The sequence below is a fragment of the Neopelma chrysocephalum genome, unplaced genomic scaffold, assembly GCF_003984885.1.
Source record: "Neopelma chrysocephalum unplaced genomic scaffold, ASM398488v2 Primary Assembly neopelma1_147, whole genome shotgun sequence".
Taxonomy (NCBI): Eukaryota; Metazoa; Chordata; class Aves; order Passeriformes; family Pipridae; genus Neopelma; species Neopelma chrysocephalum.
In genome coordinates, this window is record NW_020897809.1 from 2,911,981 (window position 1) to 2,934,019 (window position 22,039).

The 22,039-nt window shown below is 53.9% G+C and overlaps 1 protein-coding gene across 1 annotated transcript; it reads right to left on the reverse strand.

Annotated features, from left to right (window-relative positions):
- Window positions 1-4,305: 4,305 nt before the first annotated feature.
- Window positions 4,306-18,789, reverse strand: TWF2 (twinfilin actin binding protein 2). Its single transcript, XM_027700499.1, has 8 exons — window positions 18,545-18,789; window positions 14,293-14,471; window positions 12,709-12,804; window positions 11,801-11,905; window positions 6,605-6,730; window positions 6,360-6,510; window positions 5,895-6,016; window positions 4,306-5,717 (listed from the first exon to the last, which is right to left on the reverse strand). The coding sequence occupies exons 1-8, from the start codon at window positions 18,639-18,641 to the stop codon at window positions 5,550-5,552; spliced, it is 1,044 nt and encodes a 347-aa protein (XP_027556300.1). The 5' UTR covers window positions 18,642-18,789; the 3' UTR covers window positions 4,306-5,549.
- Between the last annotated feature and the right edge of the window lie 3,250 nt (window positions 18,790-22,039).

Below are 22,039 nucleotides of genomic sequence, written 5' to 3' on the forward strand. Positions count from 1 at the left end.
CAGCTGTAAGCAATCAATATGTGTGTGGGAGATGACATGTTGACTCACATAAAGCCCTACTCTGACAGTACCAAGTGACTTGCATTTCTAGTTTCTTCACTGCAAGCTTTCAGGATTGGCCCAGTGCATTTTACAAACCACCTAATAAGCCCAGTTTTAACTCCTGGTTTTTACAACCGCTACTCAACACTTCGTACCACCGAGGAGAAGAAATCAGACACACAAAGGTACCAACTACTAGAAATCTCAGAAGTTACTCCAAATTAATCACAGGAGAGAATCCCAAGAATTCAAAGCTGGCAACCTTTGAAACAACAGGAGCACGAGTAACCTTGGCACATGGCAGCTGGTACCTCCACACCCCTTAACATCAGCTGTGACAAGTTACCTTTAGCACTGGTGCTGGCAAGCAGGAGTATGAAGGCAGAACCAGGGCTCAGCAAGAGGCCAGCTGAAGTCCATCACTGAACTGCAAAAGAAGGACAAACCTAATGACACGCAGAAAGGATAAATTTTCCCCCCGTGAAAAGGACAAAGAATGAAAAAATAAACACATATTGTTTCCCAGCAAATAAAACTTGAATTGTGGGTTGTAGAAGTAGGGATAAGTTATGTAAGCTTTAGTTTAGTTCCTGGAAAAATAATAGAGGAAGTAATCGGTAAAACATGTTTAAAGTCAGACAATGGCAGTGGCAGAGTGAGGAAGCAAGAATGCAGCCATAAAGCCATGGCTAATATTTGTCTGGGGCATAAATAATCCATCTAGTTGAACATTGCATAGCCCTAAACTCAAACGCTCCTCCATTTCTCAGCCCGTTTACACAAAGGAGAAACCCCAGGTGGTACAGGGGCAGCAAAAACATCCCAAGTGCATGCAGGAGCATGTGTTCCCCACGGCTGGGAGGAGGCAGCAGGAGGGTTCTCTTCCTGCCACAGCCCAGAGCATTATTAACACCACCAAATCCACAGCTCCACTATCCCTGGTGCCTTGCACCCATTTGTTCTGGAGCACATCACCCCTCAACCCCTGCTCAATCTGGCAGCACTCACGTTCACCAGGGTTTTTTCCCAGCCTATCTCTGCCCCCCACACCAGGGCTTTAAAAGCCCCATGGGCTCCATGATCCCTGCAGCTCCTGCCTGGTAATGGGTATTTTGGAGCCCATCCTGGTGGCTGGACCCTGCCTTGGCTGCCTGGTTTGGTCACTTCAGCACACAGAAAATCCCACTTCTTGGCAGGCACAGGGTGAGGTGTGCAGAGGGAAGAGAGGGGCAATACCCCCCCAAACTTGAGGTTCCCCAGGGAAGAGCAGCAGTGAGCTCCTTACAGAGGGAATTGCAAATGGGTCCCATGCCCTGCTGTTGGTGGCTGGGATGGGGGACGCATGTGAGGACTTGCTGCCAACCACTGCAGTCTGGGCAGATACTGGCACAAGGCACCAAAAGCCTAATCCAAGGTAGCCCCTGCCCCAGAGCTGCTAGCCCACCACCACCATGGCTGGGTTCCCAGTTATTTAGGATGTTCTGTGCCTCAGCCACCCTCCAGACTGATCCCAAACTCTCAGTGTTCCCAGGTTAGGTCAAGCACCCACACCCCCAGTCTTGCACAGCCCTGGGGTGGTTGATCCCAGATATACTTACCTCCTCCCGTAAATAGCCTTTCACTCCCTGCTGCTCCTACACTTTCCTCCCTGTTCCCTGCCATTCCCTGAGGAATGGGAAGGACTTTGGGCAGGATATGGAGCTCTTGAGAGGGCAAGGGCTCATCTCCCTTTCCCTTGGGCACCTGTGGTTTCATGGCCCAGGTGCCAGTCGACTCTTTCAGTTCACACATTCAGCTTCCAACCAGGTGTAACTCCTTTGCAGCTCCTCTGCTTCCTCTCTCAGGGGAGCAGAAGACAAAGGAGTTATCTCCTCTGAGATTTTGTTCTTTTCCACCTGGGAATCCCATACAGAAAAGCATCATGGTCCTATCATTTACCCTGCAGCTCATTTGCTGTGCAGCCCATTTGTTTAGGTCTGCGAGCCCTAAAAACCCTGAGCACTGTGGGGGTGCTCAGCCACAGCCCCCTGCAGCTCCCCCCTCTTTTTGAAGCTGGCTGTGCCCTGCTGCTCCCTGCCCAGATAGGCAAATTCCACCATGGGGTGGCCTTGTCGCCTGGTACAAGTGGCACAAGTCACTGCTGACCAAATGAGGATTTCCCTTGCCTCAAACCCCAGAGCTTTTGCTATGCAGCAAACCTTTTAACTCAAACCTTAAAATGAGGGAGGGTGATGCTCATGTGAACCCTCGTGTGTGTGCTGGGTGTAGGGACACGTGGGCAGGAGGCAGCAGCCAGGTTTGTGAGTGCTTTAATTGCCCTCAGGAATTGCTTGGTGTGGAGTTGGCACTGGCTTTGTAACCCACATTCCAGAGGGAACCCAGCACACGTGATGTTGGTGCTCTGCCTGCAAGCTGTTCAGCTCCTCTTCTCCTGCACTGCTTCAGCCCCCTCCTGTCCCACTCTGTCTATTCTATCCTACTAATTTTTAGCCAAAATTATCAGAGGGTGAGCTGTGAATTGGTCTGAACCCTGGCAAGCCTGGCAAAAGCTAACAGGAAAGTGTGGGATAGGCAAGCAGGAGGATGAAGGGGCTTGAGCACTCCTGGCACGAGGGGGAGGAGGGCTGCAGAGCCAGGCTGTGTGTGTGGGCAGCACAGTGCTGCCTGCCTGCCTGTGCCTGGCTTGATGCCACCTGTTCCAGGTGAGGATGCACGGCAGGGTGTGATTGGATATGGTTAGGGGGGCAGCAGGAAGGGAGGGAATATGAGGAAAGGGCTGAGGTGACATGATGAGATAGGATGTGAGGGGACAGGATGGGATGGAAGATGCAGAATGGGCTGCTGGATAGGATAGGGGACAGGATGGAACAGGATGGGATGTGAGGAGATAGGATGGGAAGGAAAGGGTGCTCGGATGGATATCTGCAGCCCTTGGACTGCTCCTGGCCACCTCTCCCTGGCCATGCACCATCATCCTTTAGCACAGGGAGGCTGTCATCTGGGATGGCTGCACTGGCAGGGGGACAGGGGCAGCAAGAGGGGCAGGTGGGAAATGGGGGACAGCCTTCACTCCTCCTCAGTATTTGGGCAAGTTTAAAAATTACCAAGCACAGAAGAGGAGCAGGATCCAAAGGAGAAGGGTGAATCAGCTTGTCAAAAGACTGGTGGCGTCAGCCCAGGATTATTAGTGTTTATGTGCAGAGGGAGCTCTCCTGCACCAAGGTTGCTCCCTGCATAGAAGCATCTTCCCTCCTCCTCCTCCTCCTTCTGCTCCTCCATGCCAAAGGGAAAATGATGTAAGGTTGGTTCTTTCTTTTTGCATGAAACATTTTTTTTTTAATGTTTTCTAGCCAGCTTCTCAAATCATCCAGCTCATCCTGTGCATGGAGAGTAAAGCTGAGACACAGCACAGCCCTGGCCTGCTGCAAACTCCACTAGGCTGGTTGAAGAGCACATTCAGGGCCAGGGCTGTGCCAGTGCAGCACACAGGGAAACTTACCCCTGGGAGAACTGCTCAGGACACCATAATAAATAAATAAAAAAAACCCCAGGTATCCAAATTGCAGCCAAGATCCTCCGGGCAAGGAGAGGGGAGGTTGTGTCACAAGCCAGGGCATGCTTCCTTGCTTCTCCATCAGGACCCACTGCTCAGAAATTTAGGACACACAGCCCAGCTGAAGTTCCAAGATTTGGGCTGTTGGGTTTTTTTTTGAGATGCTGAAGACCTCTGGCAGGGTGGCTGCTTGCCACCAAGGAAGATGTGGGGTCCAACTCCCCTCCCAGGAGCCTGGGAACCTTTGCCTTGCCCTGGCTGAGGAGTGGGAGAGCTGGGAGCCCGGGATGTGGGCAGACCCCACTGCCTTCCCAACTCTTCTCTTGGCTCTGCATCCTCCTGCTTTCTCTCCCTATGGCCAGGCAGGAGTTTATCTCAGGCAAGAGAACAGTCTTGCAAAATCCTCACCGGCCATGAAAAATGGAAAGCTGGGCTGAGCAGGGATGCTGCCTCCTGCAGCCAGCTCCGGCTCTGGGCATTACTGGAGTGGTTGAGCATCAAAACCCCTGCCAGACACTGAAGGGTTGTCCCAGACCCCTGGATTTAAGTGTCAATGTCCTTGGGGGTGGTGAGGGCTGGATGCAGCCATGGCAGGCAGGCTGTGAGAGTTGCTGGTTCCCAACGTCCGGGGAGTTTTCTTTGCAGCTCCAGAGCCCACTGCTACTAAATGTCCAAACCTGGGGAACCCAGGGGATTTCCAAAGAGCATCAGACTGTTTTAAAAATACTTTATTCTTTAGAAAATACAGCGTTCAGTACAGTGTGCTCTGCTCCCCCCAGCTTCAACCCCCTGACTCCGCCGAGGTCAAGGCAACATCGGCACGTTCACCCCACAGCTGGAAAGCAGAGGGCAGGTTTCACCGACCCCCTTTCCATCCTCCCAGGGAGGAAGGTGACTCTCAAGCCCTCACTGGAACCCAGCAGCAAGGTGCTCTCCCCCAGACCCCAGCGCAGCCCAAATCACAGTGCCAAGCTCGGCCCGTGGAGCCCTTGGTGGCTGGGGACATCTGTGGGGGGCACACAGGGGCTGTCATGCTTCCCTGCACAAGGATTTGGGGTAGCCCATGTGATTATTAAGACATGGGGCTGCCCCAGCCCAGAGAGCCAGCTGAAAACCCGGGGGATAACAGTGGGGGCTGGGGAACAGGGGGACCAGGGCTCAGGAGCCCCTCAGCTCCCATCCTAAACAGAGATGGGGCTGAGTCAGGGCTGTAACAGATCCTTCTGAGGGGAAAAGCCTTACTGGGGCGGTTCAAAAAGGGGATGCAAACATCACCCAAAGGCAGAGTGACCTTTCTCCAGGTCCAGGCTGAGCTTGGGACTCAGTGGGGAACTTCCACCTCCCGCTGCCTGGCTCTCTGCAGGGAGAAACTCCCACCCCGCCAGAAGCAAAGCCCACCCTACAGGAAGGGGTCCTGCCCACACCCCGAGGGGGTGCAGGATCACTCCAGGCCTGGGGCAGGGGGGCTGTGCACACCAAGAGCAGGACAGGGGAACAAAGTCTGGGGGAGCAGGGAAATAAGCCTTTTCTCTCTTCAAACAGGAATCCCCAACGCCACCCCCTTCCCTTTGCATAGAGCAGCTTTCAGGTGAGCGTGCCCTTCAGACCCCCAGGGACTGAAGTCCCCAGGGAGAGCAGCGGCTGCGACCCCGGGGGGGACAGAGGCAAGGCTGGGGACGTGGCCCTGCTGCTCCCGTCCTCCCCTGGCAGCCCCGGGGCTCGCACGGGGAGGCGGGGAAAAGAAACACCGACAGCCCTGAACCCTCCCCATCGCTCTGCCCCCAGGTGCAACAAGCCATCCTGATGTTTAAAAAAGGAATGAAATAGGAAAAAAAAAAAGGGGAGGAAAAAAAAAAAGAAGGCTGAGATGGAGGGAAAGCTCCCCAGGTCAGCGCAGAGGAAGGTGGGCAGCGCCGCGGGGATGCTGTCCGTTCACCGCCCGGCCCGGCGGGATCTAACTGTCCTCGCCGTTCTCGCCCGGCCCCTTGATCAGCCGCTTCTGTCCCCGCTTGCCCACGGGCCCCTTGGGCTTGGCGAAGGCCTGCTTGAAGGCGTGCTGCTTGGGGTGCACCTCCTCGTACAGGAACTCCGCCGTCAGCTCCGCTCCGTCGTCGATCTCGATCTGCACCCGCAGCGGCAAAGGGAATTAGCAGCTCCCTTGGCTTCTGACACCCACCCTTGGGGCACAAAACTCGCCCCGAAGCCTTCCAGAGGGGCTGGAGAAAGGCTGCAGCACAGCCCCTTGCTGATGCCCAGCACGGGTCTCTGCTCCCTCATCTCTGGGTGGGCTCGCACTTACCTTCTTGGCTATCTCCAGGCAAAATTCCTGCTCCACAGTGTCCAGCAACCGGCTCTTGCAGCTGGAGTAGAGCATGCGCTCCTTGATGCTGCACTTGTACCCGGGCATGGAATAGATAAAGACTGCGAGAAGAGAGCAGGGCTTGGGGTGCTGCCCAGGCCTATGGCCAGGGTACACCAGCTGCATCCTACCCTGGTCACATCTTTTCCAGCCCCGAGAATCCCAGTTTATTCAGTGACAGAAGGTGAGCCATCCCATCCATCACCCCTCCCAAATCTCCCCTGGTATGCCTGTCATGCACTGGCCACCAAACCGCCCCCACAAATCCTCTGTGGCAGCACTCAAGGTCCCCTGCTGCACCATCCCTATCCCCATCCTTGCTTGCTCCCCATGTGAGCAATGGTCCAGGGAAAACGGGGACCCCCACAGGTTTGAACCAGCCAACCCCAGTGCCAAGGCTCTCACCGACAGACTCCAGGTAGTCTCCCTCATGTGAGTGCTTGTACAGGAAGAAATGGTAGCGAGCTGAGTCCTGGGGGATCCTCTTGGGCAGGTCAGCGATCTCTGTAGGGCTTGTGTGCACCAGGTCGATGGTCTCCCGCTCCAGATCCAGCTTCTGATGGACAGAGGGATGGGGGAGCAGATAGGAGTGAGAGATGGCAGCAAGAGGGAGGGGAGTGGGGCACAGAGGAGCCATGTGAGGGACCTACCAGCTGGATGTAGTTGATTTTCTTCTGCTTGAGTGCCTGGATGGCTTGCTGGGCATCCAGCTGCAGGGGGAAGGCCAGGCCCTGCAGTGTCTGGTGCTTGCTCTCCACACTGATCTCCGTCTTCACCTGGGGATGGAAACCACCTCGAGTGTCAGGGCACAGTGGCAAAGGGTGGGGAAGGGAGAGAAAGGAAAACCAGCCAGTGCTGCAGCTAAAAGCTTCTCATCCAAGGAGCTTCCTGACACCCAGCTCACAGGGACTACAGCATTAAACTGCCAAAAGTCAGCCCGGCTCAGGATGGTGATGCTTGTCACTGTAGCACTGCTCTGGGAGATCACCTGGGCCCAGCCATGCACCCCTGCACCCCACACTGCACTCCCAGCAAAGACCAGCTCAAAACCAACGTTTCCCAGCGAGTGCCTGACAGCGATACTGCGACCAGTGCTGGCACATTTCCATCTCCAGTCATCTCCAACTGCTACCCGTGGGACAGGGGGAGCCCTGAAATGACAGGTTGCACAGGTCCCCACCAGCAGGGAGGACAACCCACCCTCCTCAGTGCGTTGAACTGCAGCACACAGGCATTCCCTCCAACGCTGGAGCTGGGGAACTGGAGATCCACAGTTGGGAAAGATCCCAGACGCTGTTTTCCCCACAACCCCTGAGGCTGCTGCCTGTAACCCCTAGTCCAGGAGATCAAACCCCACTTCAAAGAGGGAAGAGAAAGAGATTGCAGAGACATGGCATTGCCCCGGGTGCCTCCATCCAGCCACAATGGGGGTCTCTCACAGGGACTGGAGGGGAAGGGGGGTCGGGGCGCGGCGGGCACACCATACCTCCTCGGGGTCGGGGTACTCTACCAGCGATGGGCAGCAGCAACAGCCCCCCACCATCTGCCACAGAATACAGGGAGATGGCGTCACCCCGACGGCGGAGGAGCCCTTCCCACCTCAAGACCCCCTCCCAGGGAAACAGCCCAGCAACTCTAACCCAGGTGCTCTGCAGCGAGCGTGGGTCCCTTTCCTTTGGGATCTGTTTCGGAGATTACAGATAGAGTCCAACCTTTATGTTTTTTTCTTTCTTCATTGCCCTCCCCCTGACAGAAAGAAGGAAGAAAAGTCAAGGCAAGGCATGCCAAGAGAAATGCAGGAGTCTGAGCTGACATCTCAAAACCACTCGGCAGCACCGAAGTGGGTCTCTTTACAGGGCTGCCCTTTGTTACAGGAGCCTCACATGATACCCACACCCCTGGGGAACGATGGGCTCGGGTGCCCGGAGCAGAGCATGCAGAAAAACAATGCCAGGAGAAGGAAAACCGGGCATCAAGCAGGCAGAGCAGCCTACCATCTCGGTGCTCGAGTCTTGGGAACAGGAATCCTGCGAGCGTGGGGAGAGGAGACACATTGTCAACAGCACCCTGCGCAGGGGTGGGGGGGTGTCTCGTGTGAAACAAGAAGGGGTGGGGGACACACGGACATGCCGGGAGGATGAAGCTGTACCATGTCCCTGCTGGAGGCCACGGAAGGCCACTCCTGGCAATGTGGGCAGAGAGAGCAGCAAAACATGACACAGGAGATGTCAGAGCTGGAGAGGAGTGGGAGGGAGGCCCCCAGCTCCGAGCCTGGGCAGCCCTGCATGCAGTGTCTCTGCCAATGTCTCTGTGCAGAGCCTGTCCCTGCCCCATCTCCTGCTGGCTGCCCAGCTGGGGTGGCCCCAGCCCAGGGTTTGGAGGAGTTCCAGCATTTGCAGCAATAGATTTTGGGCTATGCCAAAGGTTTAGGAGGAAAAAAACGCCCAAAGCTCTATCAATACCAAGCATCCTGGAGGATGAGCAGAGTGTGAATGCAGAGCTCTTGAGAAAGGGAAATAATTGCTTAGGTAGGCACAAAGTCCAGCTGACCTCCAGCTCTGCTGTCCTACCATCCCCTGGGATGCCATGGCACCAGCAAGGGTGCAAAGGAAAGCACACAGGGATTCAGGATGCACACAAGCTTGCCTGGTCTCACCCTGTGGAGAGGTGCAGTGCAAGGACATCACCTCTGCCAACACCCCCAGACCCTCAGCTTTCTCTCCTGTAAATGCAAGGAGACTGGGAGGATTATAGCAGGACTGGTGAGAACTCAAGCTCCAACATGAAGCACACTGAGGTCCAAAAACACCACGAGATGGAACTTTGTCCTAGCAACACCAACTTCCCCATACCCCTCTGTATTTTCTGCTCCTTCCCTTTTCAAAAACACTGAAAACTGGCTCCCTGAAACATTCCCCAGGGCACAGCCCGAGAGCCAAGCATGGGACTGCCAAGCATATGCCACATCCCGGCTGCCCAGCCTTGCTGGTAGCAGGCTTGCCTGCGGGGTCACTTTATCTCCTTTTCTTTAGGTTAGATTTTCCCCACTTCCTTCCTCACTCCTAGCATGGTGCTGACCTCGGTTAAAGAGCACTTCTCTGTCTTATGGTGAAATCCTCATGGGAGGTTTCTGGCGAAGCCTCTGCTCTACCCACCCTCCAACACTGTGGGGCAGCCAGTAATGACACCCCCTTCCACACTGCGATGGCCCCCCCACTTTTAGTTCCTTTTAATTCTCCTGCCACTTCCCCCAGCCCCATCAGTGGGATCCGCCCGGCTCCCCGCTGTGTTTCTGAACCTGCTACACCTCTAGAAAGACTCCCCACTCGTGGGTGTTAAGCTCAATGCAAAATTCAAAGCTGTTTCTTAGCCCACGGTCTGCTGACAACTCTCAGCTCAGCAAAGCTCTCATTTTCCAGCTATTTAAAAATATATATAGATATAAAGCAAATGGCAAATTTCCCTAAGCTCCCAAGCAGCTATCAAGAAAGAGAGTATTTCACGACATCACCTCTGTCCATGCAGCCCTCAAACCACAGGGAAAGCTTGGCTCATCCAGCCTAAAACCTGCCTTCCCAAAGGCTGGGCAACCTCCCTGGGGGACGTGCAACCCTGAGTCCTTCCTTGCTCAGGGTCAAAGGCTGCTGTGCCCGTCCTGAAGCTGCTGCCCTGCAGCCATGGCCTGCCCCTTCCTGCTTTGCTGCTGACCTTCCCCTCCCACCCCCTCTCTGCACTTTCCCAGTGGCTGAGGAGGATCCCAGAGAGCTCCTGCCTGATGAGAAGCACAGCCATGTTCAGGGTGAAGACTGCCAACCTGTCCAGTGTCTCAGAAGGTTGTGCATCAACAATGCAAAAGAAGAGGGGAGCAGAGCCTCCAGCAGCAGCTCCAGGCAAGGGGTACAGCAAAGCACTTGTGAGCTGGTGGCTTTTAAAGAAACCATGTCCCTTGTGTCGCTTCCAAAATCCTGACAGATAGGTTGAACACAGGGGGATGTGCAGGGTCCTGGACTGCTAGCGGCGCTTGGGCAGACACACAGTGTGAGGTCAGTGCTGAGGTCTGGGATTGCCCTGGGCCCAGGGCACTGCTGGCCCTGAACACTCGCTCCCACACGCTGGATCTGCTCCCTCAAAGGCAAGTGCAACATGCAAGCACGTGGAAGGACCCTGTGCACAAGGTGCAGACGTGTGCAGGGACCCTGCACGCTGCAGGCAAGGCTGGAGGCATCACCGTACCAAGCAGGGGCTGCAGGTTGTGAGCTGCTCCCACACAACCCCCTCGATCACAGCCCTCTGCTTTGCAGGGCTCCAGAAACTCGCTCCAAGCTGCATTTACTGAGAGTCCTGGGTTTCTCCCCATCCTGGGGACATCAGTGTGGCACCGAGCACCCAAACCACAGCTTACACCACCTCCTGCTCCATGTGCAGGGCCGAGTGGGCGCAACACCAACACGGAGACCCTTCACCTGGCATCAGCCACTTCCCACCTTTAAATCCACAGGCAAAACCCCTCCATCTTCATCTCTTTCTAAATGTTGGTGATTGCTTCCCACAGTCCAGTCTGACACAGGAGACCATGTATCCTTTAAAATAACCCCCAACAAACTAAGCAGCAGCAGCACCTCCACCCAAGAGCTGCATCTCACAAAGGCGAGGGCGGAAAGGAGAACACGGCAGGTCACCCAGAAAATGAGCACCACAAGCACTACTTACCTGGGCCACATGACTTTGTAAGACACAGCCCAACACCCCCCCAAAACTACTTAATCCTGCAGCACTGGCCAGACAAGGTGATGGCACAGACATCCCGAGGTGCCAAATGAGCTGCAGAGCCACCATCAGCATTTCTCTCTTCTCCAAGCATGGGAATCACCTTGGATCCCCCAGCACAAATCCTGCCCAACCCCTCCAGGCTGGGAGCTGAGATAACTCCACTGAGACCCATGGTGGAGATCACCCCTTAGTGGCATTTCCCAGATGTCCCTCAACTTCACCACCCCCAGACCTGCTTTGGCAGGTGGAAACCTCCTGCCTCATCTTTGCCATTAATTAGTACTATCAGGCTGATTGGCTTTGTGCCTCCCAGACATTTCCTGATCCACCCGTGAGCCCCAAAGCCTCGGTGCAGGTGGAAGAGACGGATGCTACTCTAGAGAGGAAGGCTTTCCATCTAAGGGAAATCCCCTCATCCCCAAAAAAATACTGCTTCCAGGCGGTCTTCCCACCCGGTGAGCCAACCCCCCTCCCTGCCTCAGTGTTTCACTCAGAGGTTGGCATGAATGCCATGAGATGTCAGCAGGGAGATGATGGTGTTACAGCCTTGTCTGACCCCGCCCCACCCTGTGACACTTCCACATCCTCTCCAGCATGTAAGCCCCCAAATTTAGGCTAAGATCTGTATTTCCTGGGACAGTATCCCTCATATTTATAGCCATAGAGGAAGAGCATGGGAGAGGATGCTGCTGCAGCCCAAAGATAAGCCTGAATTCTTACTGCTTCCCCCACAACTTCAAACTCAGCGCTGGCTTTTGCCCCAACACGCAGAGGTTAGAGACTGCTGCCTGTTTTCAGCCCTAAACCATCTTCTGACTGCCAGCAAAATGCAGTCCTGAGCTCATGTTCAAGGAAGGAAAAAAAAAAAGTGTAAATTCCTCTTTATGCCACCACAGTTTGACTGTGAGGAGGCTTGGTCACCTCGGCAAGGGCAAGAACAGGTTAAACTGCAGAGGTACAAGGGAGTAAAGTAAAAATGAGCCATCCCTTCTAGCTGAATGCTCATTCCCTGCATCCCACATCCCTTCATGCTCAGAGGGTCTCAAGTTCCTCTCCTGGGGCTGCTTGACACCCACCTCGTTGATGCGGATCTGCTGGAGCTCCTGCTCGGCTGCGGTCAGCGGGGCTGGGGCAGAGCTGGAGGACACGTGCTTTTGGTAACCACTCAGGGACACGTCTTCCTGCAGACACAGGGACAGGGAGACACATCAGGGGTGGTTATCAGGATGCACCCCTAGCCTTGAGGTAAGTCTGAGCAACCCAGTGGGTCTTGGGCTCCCTCCTTACCAGGAGGATCAACCTGAGTAGTGCTCTTGGATGGCTCCAAGCAAATCCCACACTTGATTTTAAACAGTGCCCATGACTGCTTGTGCCTGTTCAGACCACCCTGTTCCTCCCCAAGCACGGGTGGCTGTGGCAGTGTGACTCTTCCAGCTGATTAATGGAGCTCATGAGCATGGAAGTGAGAAGAAAAGGCAGAGCCCACAGCCCGGGAGCAGCAGAGCGGGGCCCCAGAGCAAGAGGGGGAATCTTCTGGAGCAGAGTAGGGATCTCCCTGGCTCCCACCAGCACCAGAAGCCCCAGCAGGACTGATGCCCAGGAGGCCCTAGCTGTGCAGCTCCTTCTGCCCATGGAAGAGAAGGAGAAACCTCCATCCAAGGAGGAGGGATAACCCTGACACACAGGCAGCTGTCGCTGCTGGAGTGACACTGCCACCACCTGGTGCTTCTCCCACTCAGTGTAAAGCTCCACATCTTGGAGCCTTCCTCCCACCTCTTCCACGGTCTCTATCACAGACCACAGCCATGTAAGCAGGAGAAGGTGGCAGTGGCCACCCAGGAGACTAAAGCAGCGTGAGGGACCAACCTCTGTGCTGTTCCAGCATCCCACATCCCACACCCAGGCACTGAGCCCGGGGTAGGCTGCTGACACTCAAAAGTTTCAAAAGGACCCAAAAAGATGCACCAGGAAACACCAACCATACCTTCACTGTGCCAAACATCTCGTCCTTTATGTGCCCCCCTCCAAACTCCTTCTTCACCGTGGCTCTGGTGGCAGCGTAGAGCATCTTCAGCCGGACCTGCCGGGGAGAGGGGCGGCAGCGCCGTCACAGAGGGGCACGGGCCACCAGGGAGGTGCCCAACCCTCACAGCCACCATCCCACCACCAGCTCCACAAACATCAGCCCTCCTGGGAGCAACCACCTAGTTTCCAGCTCAGTCTGATTTCTAATGGCAGCATCCCTGAGTGGGGAGCAGGCGGGAAAACCCATCAGCACTGTTTCCAGGGCTGCCGGCGCCTGGCGCAGCCTTGCCAAGCACAGCCCACAATCCCACAGTTTATTCCATGCTTTGCTTTCCAAACCCCGAGCTCCAGTGTGCCATTTCTCACCCACACCTGGGTTGGAGGAGGTGCAAATACCACTGGAGCCACTTAAAAGTGACTTTTGCCTTTGGCACTTCTATTGCCTCGTTCTGCAACACGCAGGGAAGAGCTTTGGCAGGTGCTCCTGGGCACACTGTGCTTTTGCAATAAGACCCTCTGTGGTTTGTTGAAAGATATATATTTAAAATATATATTATTATATAGACACATGTATATATACATGTACACATATACACACATATAAAATTAGATATTATATCATTTTATTATAATTGTATATACATGTGTGTATACATACACATGTGCATATATAATAATACCTAATTGTTAGATATATACCAAGGAACTGCAGTGCATATTTTTATATACGCATGTTATAATATATAAAGTAATATATATTACATATATTTGTGTGTGTATATATATACTTATATATATATGACAAGTGCCTGTATTAACATGGTAGTAAATCTATATAGTATAAAGATTATATAAAATATATAATAAGTATCTATATAAGTATATATGTGTGTATATATATATTTGCACATATGTGTGTGTGTATATATATATATATATGCATATGTATACAGATGGCAAGCACACATGTTAACACAGCAGTAAATGTCAGGCCCACCAAAAGCCCATTCCAGAGATGTGCTCAACAGGATGGCATTTTCCAAGCCGTACTGCTGACACCCTCTAAACCTGCCTCTCATCCAGCAGGCCTTTTTTGCCCAATCTCCAACACCTGATTTTGGAGCCAGGCCTGGAGAAGGGCTGGCAGCCACTCCTTCAGCAGAGCAGGGCCAGGCTGGAGGCAACTCAGTGCCAGTACTGGCTCTTCCCAGAGAGAAGAGGCTCTGGCCAGAGCCATGGTGGGATGTCTCCATCCTGGCCCTGTGGTCCATACTGCTCCCCCCTCTACATCCCAGCCCTCTCACCTCCTCAGGCAAAGAGGACAGAGAGACACAGTCCCAGTGCATCTCATCGTGTCTTAAAAAATTCCCCCATCCTCAAAGCAACCTCCACTTCTTAACCCAGGCACAGTGATGGAGGGTGTGAATGCTCCTCCTCACCCCCAGAGCAAAAGTCACCTTGGCCACCACCTCCTCCCCCCTGCACCTCCCAGAGCACGTCCGTGCCCCCCTGCTGGGGTGTCACAGCCCAGCACGGAGCTCACCGGGGAGCTGTCGGGGGACCAGGAGATGAAGAGCCACTCGTATCCCTGGGCGTTCTGGCTGTCCAGGCGGTACAGCACATAGCACGGCTGCTGCTCGTCCAGCAGGGGCAGCACGAAGGGATCGTAGTCAGCGTCCCAGCGCCGGGACAGCTCTTTGTGGGCTCCCAGCACAAGCTGTTCTGGAAGGAAAAGACAGGGAAGGGGGTGTTAGATAAAGGCAAGGCTCACTTTGCAGCACCAGACGGTGGCTCACCCAAGGGTTCACTGCAGCTCCAGCACCAACGATGCCATCCTGCAGAAAAACACTGTGACCTGGAGCCACATGCAGCAGTGTACCCCCCCAGGTGTGACCCCCCAGGAGATGCCATTGGGGCTGTGGCTGCTATGGAGGGGCTGGTTTTCTGCCAGCATCCCACTGTCTCCTCTCAACCATCTCCTCCCCTCCAGTGCTCCTCACTGCCAAGGTCTCCTCTCTGGTGATCACCTGTGGCCTCCTTCCTCTCTGCTCCCTCCAGTTGTGTAGTTCTCAACCATCCCTTCTTGCTCACAGGGGAACATGAGACTCCTCCAATCCCACCTGGGAAGCTCTAGGGGCACTATAATATCTCACCAGGGACACGAGGAACCACCAGCATTTGGGGTGCTGAGAAAAAATAAGGGTCTCATTGCAAAATCCACTACCATGAGCCAAAGCTGCTCACATCAGATTCCTTTAACCACAGAGGGGACAAAATGAGAGCTGACACCCAAAGCCTATGTTTGTGGAAATCAGGGGTATCCCAGAGACCCCAGCCAGGAGAGCCCCAGCCTCTGGAAGTGACTTAAGTATTTCACACACGTGGCAGCATCTCAGGTATCTTTTCAGGTATTTTTTCAGCTGCTACACAAGGGGCAGTGGGGCTGGGAGCCCTGTGAGCTGGGCACTGCTCAGCTGGCATTTAAACACTGGAGCAGGCATCCTACAAACATAAAAACCACCCCCTGGTGAGGGTCAAACCAAGCTTTGGGATGGCTGAATGGAAAAGTGTTGGCACTGGAGACGATTAGTGTAGGTTGCTGGAAAACAGCCTGTATTTTTATTCCATTTGTAGATGCAGAAAGGTCTGGGGGGAGACTATGAGACTCAGAACAAGATGTAGGAAAATCTGGAGGTGCCAAAGCAAATGAACTAGGGCCTTGAACAATTGGCACTTGAGGGGATGCTTGGCCTGGCACATGCCCTGCCTGGACCTCTGCCCACAGCCCTGCTGCCCACTGGGAGCCAGGGAGCCCCTTGGCTGGGGCACAGCCCTCTCCCAACCCATTCAGGCCAGCAGCTCTAAATCCCATGGCAGGGAAGTTTTAAAAGAAAATAGTTGAGGAGGACATTCCTGAAGACAGCAGTGCAGCCCTTCCCTGCCCAGTGCCACCCTGGCATCTGCCATCACACACTGAATCCAGTTATTTGAGCATAGGTAGTGCAAGTTACCAGTTCAGTAACAAGGACAGCAGAGAACAAGGTGCTGGAAATACTATACCTTCAACAAAACTACCTGTTTGAAGAAAGAAGCATAAAAACTTCCGTGTACCCCTAAAATAAGCACAAAGCTCTGCAAGTCGATTTGTGCATCACAAAGACCTGGGATCCCAAAGAGACTGCAGGAATTTCACCTGGCCAAACCCACTGGCAGCTCGTGGGTATCTCTGTCTGCAACACATACCAACACCTCACGCACGAAGCAATGAAGCAATCGGTGCTGAGTCACTCCAGGCTATTCCCGGGATGTGACTAAGCCGGACCCCGGCTGTGCTGCCGTGAGCTGGCAGCCTCCAACTTTCCCCTAGGCTCTTTGTAGTTCTGCTCAATCCACTCAGGGCCAAATTTTTCTCCTTAGGAAGAGTCAGGAAACTCGAAGCAACCGCCCTTCAGCAAAGCATCATCGTCGGCACTGGGTCTTTCAGGCACCATTTCTACTGGGAGCTGCTGCTAGAAAAGCAGAGCTGAGAGTGTTTCTGGCCCTCAAGGTGCCCCCAGCACTCACTGCACACAGGCTGCCTCACTCTGACATGCCTAACAAGGAAGCTCTGCCTTCAGCTCTGGTGGGTGCCATGGGGGACAGCACAGGAGCTCCAATCTGCAAAGCTCAGTGCACAACAGCACTCAAGTGTAAAGATTGGCACCCAACAGGGAAGTCCACAAAGTCAACCTTGTCCAGAATCCTGCTGACAGTGAGAAGCAGAGCATCATCTAAAAACACGTTGAACCACAAGCTGCTCTCATGCCAAACTGCTGCTGAGCCTTGGTGCACATCCTGCTCTCCCAGTCCTCCTCCATCCAGCCTTAGCTTTTCCCCGTAGGTCTCCAAAGGCAGCATCAGCTCAAATCGCTCCAAAGGGCTGCTCAGCCATAGATGTGGCTTTGGGGATGCCTAGACACAGAGCATCAGCCACAAGGCTCCTTGCACCATCTTTCTCTCCTTCTACCCACTGTTGCCTGCTCCGAAATGCACCGAGACAAATGCCCGGCAGGGCACAAGGTGTCTGCAAGCCATCAAACAAAGATGGAGGCTCCTCTTCCTCATCCCCTGTTCAGGCAGGGCAGCTGGTACGTCCTCCCCAGCCAGCTTGGGACACATCCCTTCCAGGACCAGCATGCTGGAGTCCTTCTATCTGGCTGTGACATCTGCCTGGACGCTCATTACTGCCCAAAGGTCCATCTCCAGTGGGTACCAGCAGGCTGATCTTCCCTGTGTTACAGAAGAGTGGTGGCCCAGAGGGGCCAAGCGCCTTGTCCCTGAGTCAGGCTGGTGGGACCACCACCACTTTGTCCACAACAGTTCAAGCCCTTTGGCAGAGAGGTGCTCCCACCAATTCTCCTTCCTCCTGCCTACCCACAGGAGCCTCAGGCTCTGCTGCACCTCAGAAGCTTCTGCAGGCACCCAAGTGCCTCCAGAGCTGCCCATGGCAGGGAAAAGCAGCTGGCAGAGTGGGAGAGCTGAACTGTGAAGCACAAAACACTGCCAGATGAGGATGGTCCACGAAGCAGCCGCTGCCACATTGGACATATAAGTATACCCTATTTATCCTCAGCAGAGATGGTAGGACACGTTTTCCGTTGATGATAAAACGTCTCACTTGCTGGTGTCACCAGCCACAACCCAAAGCCTAAGACCAAGCTTAGGGACATCCATGAATTGCGTTATCCTAACACAAACCTGACTCCCACTTTTTAAAAGCAAAAGACGGTGAGAGCACAAAATTGTTGTCAAAGATGCTCCAAAGAAACAATGTGGATGTCTCATCCCACCACACAGGGACCTGGCCGAGGACAAAGCCAACACAGCTGAACCTGCTGTAGCCCCAGTGATGTGTCCCTTCAAGTGGCATTTTAAGTCTTGCTGCTCTTCCGAACGGGGTTTTGCAGCCACTCCAAAGGTCACTGTGGGCTCCTTACGACCACATCCACCTCAGTATTTGTGGCATGGTCCTGGTGGCCCACCAAGGGAGGTGGTGACAGCAGCTTGGCAGGGCATTAATGTCCCTGCTGCTGGAGAAACAAGTCATTCATATGCAATTGTATGAGGCCAAGGTGATGGAAAACCTACACCAGAGTGGCTCCCCGCTGGGATGTTCAATCAGTGCTTTGCTCCACTCGCTTGACAGATGTAGAGGCCACCCAAAGGCACCTTCCCATGGGACAAACACAGGCAGGTTGGTGCCACCTGCATCCTGGGCTAGGGGCAGTTCCATGAGATGGGATGGCTTTCTGAGTGTAGCATCCCTTGTGGGAGGAAACTGGGGCCCTGTGCTCGGCCCTGTGCCACAGAGCACCCCCTTGCCCACCCCTGCCCCAAACACCTCCTTACCTGGTGTGGGATGCCACATCTGAGGAGGAAAATGCCTGTGCATCACCCCCAACAAAGGTCCCATGGTCCCTGCAGCAGTTTGTCACAGGGTTCCCATCACAATTCCACACAAGAGCAGCAAAAGCCCCCCAGAGCCCAGCACAGATCCCGGACACCAGTGCTGCTCTGCTGGCAAAGTCACTGCTCCCCGCTGGAGCTGCCCCAGGGCTCCAATAGCTGCTCACCAGCACAGCCAGATTTTGGGCTTGTATTTCAGGTCTGGGCTGCCACGTGCCAGGAAGCCCCAGCAGCATTTTCCTTGAGGTTTCCAAAAACACGAGCTGGCACCACAGTGGTGAATAGGAGAGGAGGAGAGGAAACAGAGAACAGACATGGTGTAAATCAAAGCACTTAAAAACAGGACTTACCATCCTCGATGACGACCTTGATGAGCCGAACTGAACCGTTTCGGGCTTTGGCAAAAAAGTCCCTTAATTCTGTGGTGGCTGAAAGAACCAGAAACATCGTGATCAGATTTAGCAATCAAAGGAGGTGCTGGGCTCTCGGTGACTGACCAGGGAGGGGATCGACTTGGCAGGATAGAAATTTAAAAATTTTTTGTAAAAAAATTAAATCTCTGGTGCCAAAAAATAATTATAATAAAAAAATAATAGTAAAAAGCCCAAAAAGCTGGGAGTAAAGTGCTGCGTCTCCCTGACGTGTCACGGTTAAATAGCAGCTGGGAGCACATGTGATCCAGAGAACCTGATACTTGGCCTGGGTGAACATAATCACCCAAATTTAGACGATGGCTTGGCCAGTGCAGGCAGGGAGAGCTCAAGTGACAAGTTGATTCGCTTTGCAGAGCGGCAGGGTTTGCATACTAGGGGTGGTTGGAAGATGTCCCAGCAGGCTGTGACATCCCGGCCCTGTGACACGCGGCAGGATGCTGCTCCCGAGCGGTTGGGAACCAGCACCACTCCAAACTGGAGACACTGGTTTGAAGCTGAGCCCTGGGGAAGGGAAAGGCAATAGCCCCAGGGTTTTGCTCCGGAGCCAGCAGGGCTTTGATTGCACAAGGCTTTTGGGAAGCGTTTAGGGGAGCTACCTTCCCGCTCATCCCCCATCCCTGAGACCTGGCAATGGCAACTGGTCTTCAGCATCCTTCCAGGAGGCAATTGGAGGCAGTGGATATTGAAGGAGCAGCCCACAGCCAGCATGGGAGGCTTCATCTCCCCATCCTGAAAGCATTACTGGCACAGAGCTCCCCATCCCACCCAGGACATGCTGCGTGTGAAGGTGATGCCCAGGAGATGTGGCCTGGAGGGGCCGACCCCCCGATAAGGAACATCCCACAGGCCAGCTCCCCCTGAAACCCCTTCAGTTACACACCCAAGCCCTTTGCTGGATGCAGCCACGCAGCCAAGGGGGCCCTGTGAGTTCAAAGCTGCTGCACTTGTTAGAAATACTAAAGAAAGTGATACTGCAAATATTAGAGACCTGGGCAGATGCCCCTCAGCCCACAGGACAGATGCCCCTCAGGATCCATGCTCAGTTCCCATGAGCAGCCCCCTGCTCCTGGTGCCTTGCTGTGCTACCTGCCCATTACTGACGGCTGTGCCAAAGCAGCCAGCAGCAGGAAGGAACCCTGCTTGGGTCCCTGGAGCCTGAGAGCATCCTTGGTCAAGGCACTTTGCAAAGGAAGCCATCCCTACATCAGTTGGAAAAGTGCAGTGGTGGGACATGCCATAGCAAGGGCTGTATCCATTCTGGTTCAGTCCCTCCAGCAGTGGGTTGGCACAGCCCCAGCATCACCACAGGAGGAGCCTCAACATTACCCAGCACCCACCCAAGGGACATGGTGGCCAGGGACTGTCACACAGCAGTGCCCTCTGTCCCCTGGAGCCACACCCTGGGCTGAGGCACTGCCCGCAGCTCTCCCAGCCACCAGGGAGAAGGAATCTCTGGGGTGCCCCCAGGAAACTACTGCCTGTCCCCCACAAGTGACACTTTTGCGATGCATTTGCCCCACCAGCTCAAAGCCTGCCATGGTCAGAGGCCCAGGTGGCTTCCCCTCCCATGGAGAGAAGAGGCACACATGAGGAAGAGCTTCCAGGCTGGTTCCCTGCAGGCAGCAGTGCTCCCATACAAAGCCAGAGAAGCCATTCCAACAGGACCCTTTGGGAACAGGCACACAGACACCCCAGTGAAGGCACATCACTCCTTAATGGCATTTTAGGGGCCACTCAGGTGGTTTGCTGGTGTAATCCCACCACAAGCAAACCACCTTTCTCCCTCCATCAGCATCAAGGCATGTAGCCCTACCAGTTCCCAGAGCAGACCTTCACCCCCTCCCAGTGCCAGCTGGAAGCTCAGCTTGCTCCTGCTGTGCCCAACCAAGGATACTCCGATATTTTTAGCCCCTTTCTCTGTTGAGAGAGTCTGTTTCCTTCTGGCAGCATCTGTGGTTACTGCAAACACACAAGGCGGAAGAGGAAGAGATAGAGAGACATTTATACATTTATACACCCAGGAAACCTCGGGCTGGAGACAAAAGCTCCTAACAAGCATTAAGTTTCACCAATTCCTGTTAAACTGCCAAAATGGGAGAGAATAACATCCGTCTTGCATGTTTCTGTAGCATCAACTTTGGGGAAGAAACAGGAAAGCTCTGCAGCAGTAACTGGCTTGCAAATCCCTCCAGCCTGACCTCATCCTTCCCAGAACCCAGGGGTATGTGGGGGGTGTGGAAAATCACCAGTCTGGGCAAATGCAACCTGCTAGCCCCCTTGGAAATGCTAGGAGTGCCCTGAAGTGTTGGATCAGTGGCTGGGATGATCGACAGTTGAGTGATTGACAAGTGATGACCAAGAGCTGGGACCTGTGTTGGTACAGAAGGGTTGAAGGGGATAAGGAAAAGCTTGGATGCTGCCAGACAAGCCCAGCGCACCATGGGAAATACCACAAGGTCTGCCAAGGAGGAAGACTATTTCCAGAGGAGATGGCAGCAAAAAAAAAAAAGAAATCTCACAGGGGGCTTTCCAAGCTTTAAATCTGCTGAAATTAAAAAAAAAAGGTAATTTTCATTTAAATAAAAAAAATCACCAGGGTGTCTTCAACGTCCCCTTTTGCCTCTCATGACGCAGATCCAAGAGACAGTGAGGAGGGAGAGGAATAAACCAGCGAAGGTTTGAGCATGAGCTTGGCAAGTGTTTCGTTACAGCAAGATTATGATTTAATTGGCACAGCAGACTTGACGAGATGGCTCACGTGCCTGAAATATCAATACAGAAGTCCACAGCTGGCTCTGGAAGAAAGGCAGGGAGGAGACTTCACCCTGGAGATGGTACCTCTGCCACATGGCATCTCCCTGCCCAGAAGTCTCCAGGACACAACTCAAGGGCTGAAAAACCCACACGTGGGGAAACCATAAAAACCAGGGAAAGGAAGGTGCAACAGGGCAGAGGACTGGAGGGGACCCACACATCCAACTCATCCTCTAGACATGGGTTCCTGGAAAATCCTGGAACAAATAATCCAGAAACAAACCCAAGGTGGGCTACAGCCTGTGGTAATCTACTGAGACCAAATTGCATGAGATCCCTCATGCTTCTTCCAGCAGAGCCACAGACCTGTGGCTTCAGGGGTCTCAGCTCTGGTTCTAAACATCTCAAGCCAGCTTAGGAAACATGGGGGTGGTGAACCTCTATGGCACGGACACAAAACCGCATGGATAACTCACTCAGGGAGGTATCAGAGGTTGGATCCAGCAAGGTCTCCTGGGGACCTGTGGTGGGTCCAGGTTTATCCACATTTCCATGAACACTTCTGGCAGCTGCAATAGTGCTTCCTGCAGCTGTAAGGTGGGAAGCTAGAGGAGATGCAAGCACACGCTGGAGAAAAATTCACCGTTCTTTCAGGAG